The 14,869-nt window shown below is 41.3% G+C and overlaps 1 protein-coding gene and 1 pseudogene across 1 annotated transcript in view; both read left to right on the top strand.

Annotated features, from left to right (window-relative positions):
* fam184b (family with sequence similarity 184 member B) overlaps nt 1–14,869 on the top strand; it is a 38,229-nt gene that overhangs the window by 7,504 nt on the left and 15,856 nt on the right. Inside the window, exons 2-6 of the mRNA XM_084715372.1 lie at nt 3,150–3,338; nt 6,560–7,234; nt 9,927–10,062; nt 11,344–11,495; nt 12,603–13,148. Coding sequence (XP_084571498.1) covers nt 3,150–3,338; nt 6,560–7,234; nt 9,927–10,062; nt 11,344–11,495; nt 12,603–13,148 — 1,698 coding nt within the window. The remainder of the gene's footprint in view (nt 1–3,149; nt 3,339–6,559; nt 7,235–9,926; nt 10,063–11,343; nt 11,496–12,602; nt 13,149–14,869) is intronic.
* On the top strand, nt 3,030–3,132 carry LOC146329969 (small nucleolar RNA U3; annotated as a pseudogene).

The following is a 14,869-nucleotide window of genomic DNA, read 5'->3' as shown; positions in this document are numbered from 1 at the left end:
TGTTTTTCATGATTTTATGTTCTTCAGTTCAAATGAAGTGGAATAATCTTACTGCTTAGTGCTTACAGCATGCAATTGCTCAACAAAACTATAAATGCAACACTTCTGTTTTTAAATAACAATAATACTAATAAGAGGCCACTCTAAACTGTTCTGTTTTTTCATTAAAAAAGACATTATTAAGTGCCGAACTATGGCTATTTCACATAGGGCACAGAATTTTTTTCCTAGGAGAGAAAAGTCATGATGCTCCCTACACTGCCTCTGATCTTAAGTGTTGCGTTTATATTTTTGTCGAGCATATATATTAGCCCAAAATTGTTTCCAACTTGTGACAAACATTTTTCGGGAAAGACGTTTCATCTTTTAAAATGTCAATATCCTACAGCAAATTGCTGCTATTTTTTGACGTTTTACAGCAAAATGTACGTACATTATTCTCATTTTCACTGAAAAACATTCTGATTATGGTGTGCATTTGCAGGAACATTTGCCAAAACAAAGATATTTTCTTAAGTCTGTATAATATGATGTGTAGACCAGACCGACAGCATGACTGGAGGAAAACAATGCTTCATTTAAAATGGTATTTTGACACACCTTTAACCTTTAACAAATATTGCGACTTGAAAATTGCAGTCTTCCATATTGATATTCTGCTAAGATATTGATTAATTGTCTAGCCCTTTTGTAGTGTAGAAGAAGTTGGCTGGTCTGCACAAAAGCCTGACCTCAACCTCATCCAAAACGATTAAGACAAGGACTACAAGCCCAGCCTTATTGACCAACATCAGTACCGGACCTCACTGATGCTCCTGTGGCTGAATGTGAGCAAATCTCTGCAGCCAAGTTACAAATGTTACAAATAGTGTTAAAAATGTGGGTTTCCACATAATTTTGGCCATGTAGTATATTTGGCAAACCCCAAGGCTGGTCCCAAACTCCAGGTTTGGTTAAGATCCAAACCCATTTTAAGTGAACCTGCTCCATCATCCTCTCTTCTGCTATATCCTCCCTACTCGCTCTCAGTCTTAAACTGGCCTTTGACGACAGTCGAGAACGGCATGCACACAAACCACCGTCGGAGCCGCCCTCGATTGAGAGTCTCTTTCACTCCTCTGAGTCATGAGTTATAGTTCATGAGCCAAAGTTCATGCACTATGACGTGATTGGACAGCCTGCAGCATCACATACTGTCCAAGTGTTTGACTGACAGGAGGGAGAGGTGTGTTTGTGATTAGGATTTGGAGAGACGCCACATCCATCATCGATATCCTTCACTGAATTATAAGAAATACATCATAGATTCATGGACAGTTTAAGTGTGTGTGCAAGAAAGAGGTGGTGACATCCACACTCACACATACACACATAGAGGGAATGTCCGGCAGTGCTGTGCCAGCTGTGTGCTGTAGACAGAGAGGCGTCTGGGTAAAATATGAGCCTGTGTCCCCTGAATACACCCATGCACATGGACATGCATGCCCACACACAAACACACACACACACACACACCTCTGGTGGCGGGTAAGTGAGACATCAGGGTCAGTAGGAGCCAATGATGACACTGTGGACATGGCGTAGAGGGTAAAGTGAATAGTGGGGAGAAACGGGCCATATTTCAGGTGTTAGTCACAGTCTATATCGGGACGAGGGGGAAGAGACTCCACACATGCTGCTGGCAGGCGGCAGAATCACTGCAATGCCTCGACTATATTAACTCACCAGACTTTGTTTACAGTAAATACACACACACAGTTTGTCCGTGCTGCTGTTTAACCTCTTTTATTTGTGTTTGGGGATTATTGTGTTTCCATTTCAGTTTAATATTTGTTATCATAAAGGTGCCAGTTTAAAATTCTGGCTCCATGATGTCTGTTTGTGGACCAGAGTCGGTGTCAGTTTTCCTGCTTTGTTTGTGATGTACGCTGGTTAAATGACTATAGAGGAAACAAAACCCCGTGAAGTGAATTATCTGTATCTATGAGGATGTAAACTGTAGCCAGGTCAGCTCAAATGAAACTGAGGATATTTTTTCAGTGAAGACTTTTAAGAAAGCAACACTGAGGTAAATTTAAAGAGATAGCAGAGTTTTGCCTACAGTAGATGGTGGTCAGAGTATATGCAGGAATACTGGTGCAGGACGGTAAACAATGCACTGCTGAGAACAGCGTCAGCAGCAAAACATATTTTAGCTGCCAAAAAAAAAAAAAAATTCAATATCAGTTTACATGAATGCTATATTTTGAGTATTTTCACAGTTTCGCCTTGCTTATCTGTTCATTTGTTTGTGTAATTCTGTGACTTCAGTGAATCCGAGCTTATCTGAAAATCACACAAAAACACAAACAATCGAGATCGAGGCAGCGGTAGACCGGGAACTCCCGTGCTCTGCAAGGTAAAATTACTGATTTTTCCTATGGACTTTGGTTGGTAGTGGAGAGAGAGACATTTGGCTTATTTAACTGTGGTTTCCCATCAGTAAAGCGGTGAAAATATTCTAAATGTAGTGTACAATTAAATTGATATTGATTTTTTTTAGCCGGACCCTTTGTAAGTGAGTGAAATACCTTTTGTTGCTGACCCCGTCTGCAGCAGTTCATGACAAAGCTTCTGTGCCGGTTCCCCTCTCTGCTTGCTGACTGGCATCTACTGTAGGTAATACAGCATGTGCTTGCAAATCAAATGAGGAGGCTTAAAGGCCAATTTCTCTCTTTTCTTATCAAAGTGGAAACATCTATTACTCAGTCTGCGATGAAAATTTTCACTGTCAGCTTAAACTCAACAATGACTGGCTGTTTCTGCTTTAAATTATTCTGCACTTCCTTCCAAAAATAGGAGAAGTGCTACACAAAAGCACTTATTCCTCAATCACTTGACCTATTAGGGACAGAAAACCCTAAGACACAACTTTTCAGCCACTTTAAAATGTGAATAATAGCATTAGGAAAGCCCTGAATTGCCCTCCAAAATATATGTTCAGCTGAGTCATGACAAGAGTATTTAATTAACATAAAAATCTGTGATCTAAGACTATACTTTCAGGGATCATTTCTATAGTTTCTGGCTTGAGAAATATGTTTCAAAAGTGTTTGGTCTCACTGACCATGACCACAAATATTTCTCCGTCTGTTTCTGACGCCCTGCAGGTGATTTACTCTCTGAACATGAGGAATGAGGAGCAGGAGGCGGCCCTGCAGGCCTTGAGCCATGCCCACCACGAGGAGCTGCACCGCATCCTGATGGACACGTGTCATGAAGGGGAGGGGTCAGCACTGAGGACACGTCTCCTCGAGCTGCAGGAGTCTCTGGATGAGCAGCACAGAGTCGGTGCCCAGGTGTGTGTGTGTGTGTGTGCGCTCTTACACCCTCCTGATCATGATCAAACTGACCTGATTCAAGGGCACGTTGTGTTGCTGTGATTTAATGTGTAAACTCCCAGCGGGACAGCAAATCAAACCCGCCCCTCATGTGACCTACAACAGTCAACCTCGTTCAGACGGTCTGTTGCTTTACACACTTCATGCCTAATTCAGACACTCTGCACCGCAATCAAACACCAACATGAATCATAGATACCCACATGACTTTGTTGTGAGCTCTTTGGAAAAATGATGCAGCTCAACAACTAAAGAGATAAAACATTTATAAGGATTTTAAACTTTTATCTTGAAGTGTGTCGCCACATCTGTCTGTCTGTTTCGTTTGTTGTCAGCCATATGTTTTCCTGTTTTTGCTGAGGGATGTTTTTTTTTGCTGCCAGTTCAGTAGCACGTTATCACAGGAGGGTAGACTCCTGCCAGCAAACACATCCCAACATTTTACATCTTACGACTGTTTTGGGTGACCACAGGTGTAAACATAGTTCTAATGCACTGCGGTCTGGAAAATGGGCCACAACAAGAAAAATACATCATCTGAACTGGAGCAGACTAGTGCCATAGTGCCACTGATGCATATATTACGAGAATGCAATAATCTTAAAACTAGACTGTGGAATTAAACGTAGTTTGGACTTATGCTGTGTCCACCAGGGATCTAACAAAATGTGTTTTTAGGGCAGATAATGATTCCAAAGACACTCATATGAAGGAGACTGATATTTGGAACCAATAAACATTTTCAGCAAAAATGAAAATCTTAGTGTTAAACTTTAGTAAAACCATTTCTACTTTACTTTTCTATTATGTTTAATATAAAAGTAGTTAAACTAACTAAACTCTGTCTTGTAGTCAAGCATACAATTCACCATATATGGAAAATACAGCCTCTCACTGAATAATGTATGAATATCTGCTTGGGATAAATGGAGCTTCTTTTGCCAGGAAATGCAGATTTTCCCTATAATCACCTAAATACTCAGTTCCTTTGAGGAAAGTCCCAACAAAGTTATTAAGAGATTGCAGACCGACAAAATAAAGTGTAACAAAAATGCCTTCTCTTTGTTTTTCATCATGTCTTTTACACCTCACTGCAGATTAAAACTTACTGAAGTTTTAGGAAGTTGGAAAGAAGCAATTTATTGGTCCAGCTTGTTTGATCTCAACAGTGCCGGCTGATAATGATGTTTTGCCACATACTGAGTATTGTTTGAATGTCACAAACACTGGTGCTAATTGGCTGTTATAGACACAGTCTTGCCTTTTTCAGATGTTTTGTATACAGTGAGTCCACACTGTTCACACTCCATCGGTCTGCACAGTTCCTACGTCTCAACACGACCTGAGATTTAATGAACAGGATATTTGCAATATGTGTCACTACACAAATACATCAACTGTAGGATGTTGAGTAATTTGTCCAGTTCTGAAAGAAAAAGTGTCTTAAGGATGCACAGTATACTCAGTTGTAGGGAGATTACAATACCAAAAATTTAGTAGTTGATACAAACGAAAATTCAACAATTCGTGATACCCAATTTGAGAAGACTAAAAAACAAAAACAAGAAAAACGAAAATAGGTCCACACTCTTATAAGCTCCCAATGGACAACGTTGCCTTGTAAAAGAGAATAAAAGTTGTCCATTGGGAGCTTAACAGTCCTTTTTCCTGCACCTGTACATACACACGTTTTCCTCTGCAAAAAAACAAACAAAAACAAAGCAATAAATGTCATGTACATATTTTGATGACAGATGACAGATGAGTGAACTGTAAGGAGCCGTCTACAAGCTATGTCTACGTAACGTCAGCCTAAATGTGTTAGCTTTTAGTGTTTAGCCATACAGCCATACCAGCTGTTTCAAACAAAAATAATGGTAACGTTATTTCAAAATGAGGCTAACAGAGATCACAGAACATAAATTGAAACTCATTCACTTTGAAGTCATTGAAATTCTTTGAATAAATCTGGATGTTTTTCAGGTGCTTCACTAAGTTGGAAGTGTTTCCTCTTTTTGTCTGAAAAGCTTTATGATACCGTTTGCATACCAGTTTTTGTTTTTCTTTTAAATCCCTGATGATCGTTTGGAACGCAAAGTAAACACACAGTAAACCAATACATTTAGAATAATAGAATATGAATATGGTATTGAGAGTTATGCTTTGTATAATTTATCTAAAAGGCAAAGATATTTATGTGCTCAGCTGAGATCTGGTATTTTACTCCTTATGGCTGAAATCTGACCATGTCGGTCTGGAAGAAGAAAAGTGAATGTATTCAATGTGCTGATTGGCTGACACTGAAAATGAGTTTCACTTTGTTTTCTGTTGCCTTCTGGGAACCGTGCAATACTTCGCTCAGTAATACAACGTCCTGTGTTGATTTTGTGAATATGGATGATGCACAAAGACTGGGGGCGGCACGGTGGTTAGCACTGCAAGAAGGTCCTGAGTTCGATCCCCTGGCTTGCTGGGGCAGGGCCTTTCTGTGTGGAGTTTGCATGTTCTCCCTGTGTCTGCGTGGGTTCTCTCCGGGTTCTCCGGCTTCCTCCCACAGTCAAAAGACATGCATGCTAGGTTAATTGGTGACTCTAAATTGCCCGTAGGTGTGAATGTGAGTGTGAGTGGTTGTCTATGTGTCAGCCCTGCGATGAACTGCCGACTTGTCCAGGGTGAACCCCACCTCTCGCCCAATGTCAGCTGGGATAGACTCCAGCAGCCCGCGACCCTTACGGAATAAGCAGTTACAGAAAATGAATGGATGAATGCACAAAGACTGAGTGGGTTCTTCACATATGAAATATTTAAATTAGCTAGTTACTCAGAGAAAGCCTGGGAGATGAGAAAAAACTTATTAAGATCAGTTGGAGGCTTGTAATAGTTCTTTTCAGTATACAGTTTATCTGAAATGTATAATGAACTAAATCTTTTTACTAACTAATAAACTAACTAACTAGCTAAGTTAGTAACAAAAAGCCAAACCAGTGAGGCCAAACAAAAGCGAGACAAAGTTAAGCCTAAATTGAGTTAACATTTTGCTAACCGTAGACTAGAACACATGTAGGCGCCGTGTATATTCTGCCGCCATCATGTCTAGAGGAAGTGCATCCTGAAGCATTAGTTCTTGTGACTCGGTGACTTTGTATTAAAGTGTAACATGTCATCCTCTGTGCCTCCAGGTGCAGGCAGACTTTGAGTTCTTCCGCATCCAGGCGGAGGAGAGGGAGCGTGAAACTGAGGCGGAGCTGAGAAAAGAGTTTGAGGAGAGGCTGCAGGCTGCAGAGGAAGAGCTGCAGGAGGCCAAGGCCCAGATTGGTGACGCCCAGGAGGAGAGCCTGCGGTTGAGCAAAGAACTGGAGAAGGCTGGGGAGCAGATCCAGGAGCTGGAAGCCAAGTGTGAGGAGCTGCAGAAAGCAGCTGCTGAGGAGAGGCAGAACAAAGAGGAGCAGAGACAGAGAGAAGATGAGGAGAAAAAGAAAGAGGGGGCGGAGAGAAAAACAGAGGAGCTGGAGGACTTGGAAAGAGTGAAAGCACTCTTAGAGGAGGTGAAGGCGCTGAAGGCGGAGCGGGATCGGGCAGAGGAGGAGAAGAGGAGGGCAGTGAAGGAGGAAAAGGAGCAATGGGAGCAGAAGGTGAATGATCTCAGTGAAGAGAAAGAGGAGATGAGGAGGAGGATGGAGGCAGAGTGGAGGGAGGAGCGGCAGAGGTGGGAGGAGAGGGAGGAAGAGGAGAAGAAAGGGATGCACAGCGCTCTGCGAGAGAGAGTGAAGAGAGCTGAGGCAGAGGTGGAGAGTCACCTGGAGAGGATGGCCGAGAGCAAGAGAAACACTGTCAAACTGCAGGAGAGGATACAGGTACACACACACACACACACACACACACACACACACACACACACACACACACACACACACATACGCACAAACACACACACACACATGCACAATCACCCATAATCCTTTTATTATGCCTTGGCATCAGTGACAGCCGTGGCCTGAGGCATTATATTTCCAGGTTGTCTGTCCAATTCTTGTAAACGTGATATCTCAAGAACACTTTGAGGGAATTTCTTCAAATTTGGTACAAACGACCACTTGGACTCAAGGATGAAGTGATAAAATTTTGGCGATTAAATGTCAAAGGTCAAAGGTCACAGTGTCCATGCAAAAAACACATTTTTGGCCAAAGAAGAATTCATGCACTGCACTAATTACGACAGAACTAAAAGGAGAAAGGTCAATTTTAGGTCACAACAATATGTGATAATTAAGATGTTAAAACAAAAACCGGTAATCATTTCCATTTATGTTTTTGTCAAAGCCACAGAGAGTCACTGGACACCCCTGATGTGGACAGACATTGATGTTATTTTTAGTGCTGTCCTCCACCAAAGAAAATCTTGATCGACTGAAAGTCAACCTACTCTTCAACCAATCGATTGGTCAATGGGGAAAAGAAAAGCACGTTATCTCCAGATGAATTAAATCAGTCACAGTGCACTGATAGCGTCTTTAACAATAATTAGTGAAGCAACTGATAAAAAAGATGCAAGATGATTTTTTTTGTTTTTGTTGTTGATGTTTTTTATCACCCCTACATAAATCATATTCATTAAACTGTGTTTCACTCTGCTGGTGAGCCAGTTAAAATGTATCAGGTCTGCATATGTCCCGCCCTCGATAACAATGAATTAAGAAGTGCTTTTTTCCTCACAAAAATAACACAAGTGACTGTCTGAACATTGAGAATTTAGTCGAACAAGAGCATATTGACCAACCGACCAGAAGGTGTCAGGACTAATAAAGTGCAACTTGACTGGTTGGTGGAGGCATACAGCAGTGAGACAATTACCTCTAGTTCATACTACAACTACAGTCCGATGCTGTGAAAATTGAGGTGAAAGGAAATTGAAATGTTGGAGCTTCCTGTCTCTGATGCACGCAGCTAATGATGGTGTTGATGGGAAAGGAGAGAGCGAGGTGGAAGCGGGGAGGGGGGGCATCTTGCTTGTCTAACCACAGGCTGCCCTCCCTGAGTGCTATTCCCACTGCCAACTATCTGCTAATGAGTAGTTTGAGCAGGATAGATTCGCTGCACCACCACCATTACCACCTCGTGGATGAGCATTAACAAAACCCTACGAGAGCTGGCACAGAGCTGACATAAGCCCTCACAGTAGACCATTAAAGCTCACAGCTGGGCCAGATAGCTCCCTGACTCACCACATTACATCCCTCCTCATCTCGCTGACATTTTCCCCCTTGTAATTCAAGTTTTTTATTGAGTTTTTCATTTTATGAACAGCACAATGCAGCACAACACAACACATTACAATAACAAACAAAGCAAACGTAACAAAACAAAAGAGATCTTAGCACTAGAAATGAAGAAAAGCACTTTAACAAATAAAAAAGAATATACCTGTAAGGTGTAGATCTAAAATACTGCATTCAGTTGCATTCTTTCCTTAAAGTATAGTTTGTATTATTTAATCCTGTATGAGGTACTTATCGATAGTCGGTGTATTACCTCCAGTAGATCCTGGTCGGCACGCCATCAGATGGGAGAAGCAGAGAGAGTATCAGCATGGAAGCTACCAAAAAAAATCAATATTAGATTAACTGTACAATATATTTAGAATATTTTCACTGCTTTATCTTGTTGTCAGACAGCCTTTTCAAACAGGAAACAAAGTATGGCTCTCTTCAAAAATTGTCCTTTAACCATTCATCAAGAACAAGCTTTGTCTGGCGAAGAACAATCCTTGAAAAGCCAGTAAAGCCTGCCAAAGCAAGTCCAAATTTTTGTTTGGATATACCTCGTGGTACGAGAATCCCACCTCCTACTAAGCACAGATGGCGAGATTCTGGCAATGGTTTAAGCAGCCATTCTCCAATACATACGACTTCTTGTCTCCAGAAAGGAGAAACAGATGAACAATCCCTCAGTAAATGAAGAAAAGTACCTGCTTCATTTTGTCACCACAGGCGATAATTATCCCCTGTAAGTCCCATTCTTTGAAGTTTAACAAGAGTGTAATAATACCTGTGTATGATTCATCATATACATACATACATACATATCCTCTTCTATTTTTGAGTTGAGATCTGTTTCTCAGATTTCTCACAGATTTCTCACAGTGTTTGCCGTTGGCACTCATTGGCAAATTAAAAATAGGATCACAGTTCTCTTTTTTGCTTAAAAAACCCCCCAAACTCCTACTGTAGCTTTTAATTTGCAGATAACGCTAAAATTCAATTTTGTCTGTTCAGCCAAAATTGTCTGCAAAGTCTTGGAAGGGTTCTTAAATGTCTGTCCTATGTAAGTCACTGACTTTCCTAATATTTTTATCACCTGTCTCTCTGACTTTTGTTCCCTCTCCTTCCTCCTTATCTGTGTCACATTTGCTGTCGGCTTTTCTCTCCCTCACCTTTTCATCTATATTTTCTCTTTTCTACTCCCCTGTGCCCTGTGTCGACCCCAAATACTCCTCTGCATCTGCACTCCCCGCTTGCCTTTGCAACACCGTCGCGCCTCCCCATGCAGGACCTGGAGGAAGAGCTGGAACTGGATCGGAGGCGCGTGTCGGAGGCCGAGGGCGTGGCTAAACGGGCGGAGGAGGAGCTTGCGGTCGCCAAGGAGAGGCTGCTGCTGCAGGAGGACGAGTTGCAGAGCAGAGCAGGTAATCTGCCTCTCGCAGTCTGTCTGGCTACGTCACTGACATATATACGAAGACGCCGCATTAGCCTTTGGATCATATGTCAACGCCGCCACCATATAGAGCTCTAAGAGGAAAGAGGATTCAGAAGTCACTGTGCTATCAACTTCATTTTAAAAGAGAAATCTCTAATATATTTACTGTAATTTCTCATAAAAAAGACCATGATCTGTCATCAGAGGTTAAGGGAACATGTTAACTTGAAATACTCGCTTCTCTGACAAAAAACACTACTGCAGCGGTGTCCTTTGAAATTTCTATTCCTATCACTCTTTTTGTTTACCCATTTCACATTATTTAGAGTTTAAATTAATGCTGAATGTTTCCCAAATGAGTAAGTGTCTTTTTATGAGTTGTAAGAAATAATTAATAATCTTTTAGAAGGAGTAGACATTCATTTAACTTTTAAGTCGAGCAACATGTTAATGGAGTCTGGCAGGCAGTGAGGCAGGCAGCCACTGAACTCAAACTCTATAGTGTATATTTTCCGAGCAGTAGACTTTTGTTTTCAGGATAACGGGCTTAGATTTGCATTGAATAGGGATTTAACCTATTTAATATACAGTCTATGGCTACAACCTGTTATTTGGACTGCAGAACTCTTTTTTACTCATATATCATATTGATCCTTTAAGAAAAACAAGCTATACGTGGAGTATGGTAGAAAAACAACGATTTTTCTTAATCTGTGTAAATTGTAAACCCTTGAATATATGTAAACGTTTATAGTGCTCTTTATACAGAAGAAAGAACTACAGTTCCCCCGTTTACATTTGTTCACAGGCCAGTCTTGCCCTGTCCGATATGACATATTGCAGCATCAATGTGGCATCTCCATATATATGTCTGTGGTCCACCTGTCCTCTCACCTGTCTGCTGGAGGAATGCTCACATCGGTGAAAATCAGCTAAGCTCAGTGGATTTCCATAATTCATTCTGACTCAGCATTAGTTAAGTTTTCGCCTCACGCCAATATAATATATACAGAAAATGCAACAAACGCACATTATTCATCATCCTCTACAAAGGCAAACAGTTTCATCAAAGTGTCATCATACCCAGTCAGCAAAAATACACTGAATTTTATTTATTGCATGAGAATGATTTTTGTTTTAGGCGTTTCCTCGTTCACTATCGGCCGGATGATTGTGCATCATCAATCAATGCATGCTCGTGCATGTTTGTGTGCGTGTGTGTTCACTTGGGCGTTTATTTTTTGTTGTGTGTTTTCTGTGTGTGTATCAGAGGAGCTGCTGAACCGCGGCGGCTGTGAGGTGTGTGTTTGTGCTGAAGTGGAGGAGCTGAGGAGCCAGGTGAGCCGTCTGCAGAGCAGGAACAGAGAGCTGGAGCTGCAGAGCAGCGGCCGGAACAGCGACCACGCCCGCCAGATACGCCAGGTAAACACACACAGAAGACGCATTTCCACCACAGGTACTTTCCCTAGTAGGAGCTGTACAATCAGGCATCATTATTTTTTCTGACTCCATGTTGATGTGTCAAAGCACAATGAACAAAGAACAAACTGTTTTGTGGCTGCAGATTTTTTAAAACGGTGTCTGAAATATGTTATGATATGTTCAGTGCTGCAACCCCCACCCAAAAACTTCATGTTCCTGCCTCCAGAGCAGCTTCTTCCCTCATAAATGTGTTTGTTTGATAGTTTTATTCATCTCTAAATCAACTCCAATCAATCAATCAAAGCAGGAACTGTGACAAAATCTCATTTTACAACCTTAAATAATAAATAAATAAATAAATCACCTTGTACCCTTGTATTTTCCATCATAGCTCAAGCATGTAAATAATAGTAATACCTTGGTATCAAAATGGGGGCTGCACTCTGACCTTTCGACTCCTCACTTGATCCAAGAAGAGCGTCCGCGTCCTGTCATCAGCCCATGAGAGTCTGCCTTGAAAGAACATGTCTGCCCCTCCTCTCTGCCCCTCATTTGGAGCAGTTTGTGTGGATAATTCGTACTTCTTATAGCCAGTGAAATCTCAAAAATGCCACATGCAGTTTTAATTTGTAAGCTAGAAGAGGGGAATTAATTAAATTCAAATGTTGCTTTTCATATGAACTGCTTGTATTGACGCCTTTATATGCACAAAGTGTAGTTACAAGAGGGGGAAAAGCACTATGATGGGTTTATACTTCGCTTTCTTTGCAGCCTGGGTTTTTCTAGCTAATAACTCCCAGGTCTAGTCATCATGCATGTGTTTGGAAAAAGATACTAGGGTGGGAATAAAAACCTACTAATATTTTTGACCTGACCTTTAAAAAGAGGTCAAAACCATGCATGTACTCACTTTGGTGTGCCTATAATAACTATGACCTCAAAGCTAAAACATATTATTGAATATTTCTGAAAAATGTCACCAAAAACTGAGCATTTTAAACATTATGAAGGTAGAATTTATGGCTGAGCTGTTACATTGCATCACATTAGCTTGTACAGGTGCACCTAATAAAGTGGCTACTGAGTGTATGTTGTGTGTGTCGACAGCATGCTGAGGCCCTGTCCAGTCTGCGTTCTGAGATGGTGAGAGCTCAAACAGAGGAGCTGCGTCGCATCCAGAAGCACGCCGATGATGAGAGGGACAAACTGCAGAGGGAGATAGAAAAGGAGAGAGAAAAACTGCAGAAGGAAAGAGAACAGGAGAAGGAGCAGCTGGAGAAGGACAGAAACAGACTGCGCAAAGAGAGGGAGGAGGAGAAGGAGGCACAGCACAAAGAAGTGGAGGAGATCAAAGAGCGCCTGAGGAGAGAAAAGGAGGAAGAGCTCGACAGGCAGCGGAAGGAGCTGGAGGTGGAGAGGGTTCGCGTTCGCTCTCAGTTGGACAAGAGCATCGAGCAGGTCGAGGCGGAGAGAGTCAACGTGCAGCAGAAGCTGGAGGAGGAGAAGAAGAGGTTGGTGGAGAAGGCTGAGGAGGACAGGAAGCGGTTGAAGGAGCAGGTGCGGAAGGCGATAGAGGAGGTGATGAGGAGGCACGCAGCTGAACTTCACAGCGTCCAGGAGGCTCTGAGCTCTGAGAAGAAAACCAACCAAGAGGTCAGTCAGAAGATCAGTGCAGTGATGCTCATATGTGGCACAACACAAGCACTGACATGTTGAGCTGCTGACACATGAGACACAAAAAAAACATATATTGGTATTGGTATACGTATATATTTATATATGAAAGACATATGTCTTTATGACTGAGATGTTTTAAAAAACTACAGACATTATTTAGAACATACAGAAAACATAATTTACCAAGCAAATTACTTTTCATGCACTTTTGACTTTGAACAACATATATACTGTTGGAGGGAAGTGGAAATTCTTATGGATTATTTCTTTTTTTTCCACATGGGCATGGCAATAATAAGACTTCTCTAAAACCAGCATTTAATTTATTTCACTACCATATTGTTGGGATACCTCTTCCTCTTTTTCCTCCCTTTTGTCAGAGCACTTGTTCTCACAGTGCAGTATGAGGACAATTAAAGGGGACGGAGTTTCTCCATAGTATGCACTTAAATCTGAATTTTAAAAATAGCCCTGCTGTTCAGCTGTGGCAGCCAGCTCATATAGGCTTAATTATTTTAGTTTCAGTCTCAGTCAGACTTTGGATTTAATTATTCTCGGATCCAAGGACAAACCGCTATGAAAAATCCTTTTCCCTTTCATCCCCTCACACAGCTGCAACAGTAATACTTCTCCCTGCTGTGTGTGATGCACGTGTGCACTTAGAAACCCTTTTAAAGAAACACAGAAATCAGGATTCTTCAGCTGAGATGCAGTTTTGTTAACTGTCTATCAATGTTCATTAATCCATGAACCAGTTAAAGTTGTTCTTGCTTGTATGAAGTTTAGGAAATCGGGCAATAACTGGATAATGGATGCTCTTTTACAGAGTATGTGCTTTAACAAGAGTTTCAAACTTAGTCTAAAAGGTTGTGATCCCTTCATGGGATAGTTCAGAGTATTTGAAGTGGGGTTTTATGAAACACTTATTGATTATCAGTGTATTATCTACAGTAGTTGCAGGTTAGCACACCCCTAGTTAGCAGAAGCAGAGAGGGACACCAGCACAGGCTAAGCTAAGCAACTGATGTGGACAGGGTCCGCACCAAAAGGCATTTTATCCACTTAAAAAAGGTCCACCTGAAAAATGTACTCTAAATTTAGAATATTTTCTCTGCTTGACTTTCACTGCTGTCAGACAGACCATTCCTCCACCACTGTTATATAAGCCGAATCTTGCTCTCTTCAAAGTAACCAGACTCCCGGAGGAACAACAGTGTTTTTACCTCGGCAAACTTGGGAGTTGCTGGTCTATCACTGCCTCAATCTGTTTGTTTGTTTGTGTTATTGTGCGACTTTGGTGAATCTGAACTCAGCCTTTTAAGACACCACAGTCTCCCAACAACACAAACAAACTGATTGAGGCAGCGGTAATCCAGTATCTCCCATGACCTGCAGGGTAAAATTACTGATTTTGCCAATGGAGTTTGGTTGGTTTGGAAAGAGTATTATTTGGCGTATATAACAGTAGTTTAACATCATAGCAGGCTGTCTTAGGTCAAGTGTTGTAAACACCTTTTTTTAAGTTGGCTAAAATACATTTTGCTGCTGCCGCTTTTCCTTTTTACATTCTGTTGAATTTGAATGTATTTTTTGAAGAGGTGAAATTATACATTAATTTATAATAAAAAGCAAAGACCAAAAGAAAAATCTAATTTTTTTTGTTAAACATAAATGTTTCTTGTCTGATCTGCTTTTCC

This window comes from Lutjanus erythropterus, chromosome 3 (genome assembly GCF_056507025.1).
Source record: "Lutjanus erythropterus isolate fLutEry1 chromosome 3, fLutEry1.hap2, whole genome shotgun sequence".
Lineage (NCBI taxonomy): Eukaryota > Metazoa > Chordata > Actinopteri > Lutjaniformes > Lutjanidae > Lutjanus > Lutjanus erythropterus.
Note: the sequence above shows the minus strand (reverse complement) of the source record. Positions and strands in the feature narration are given on the sequence as shown.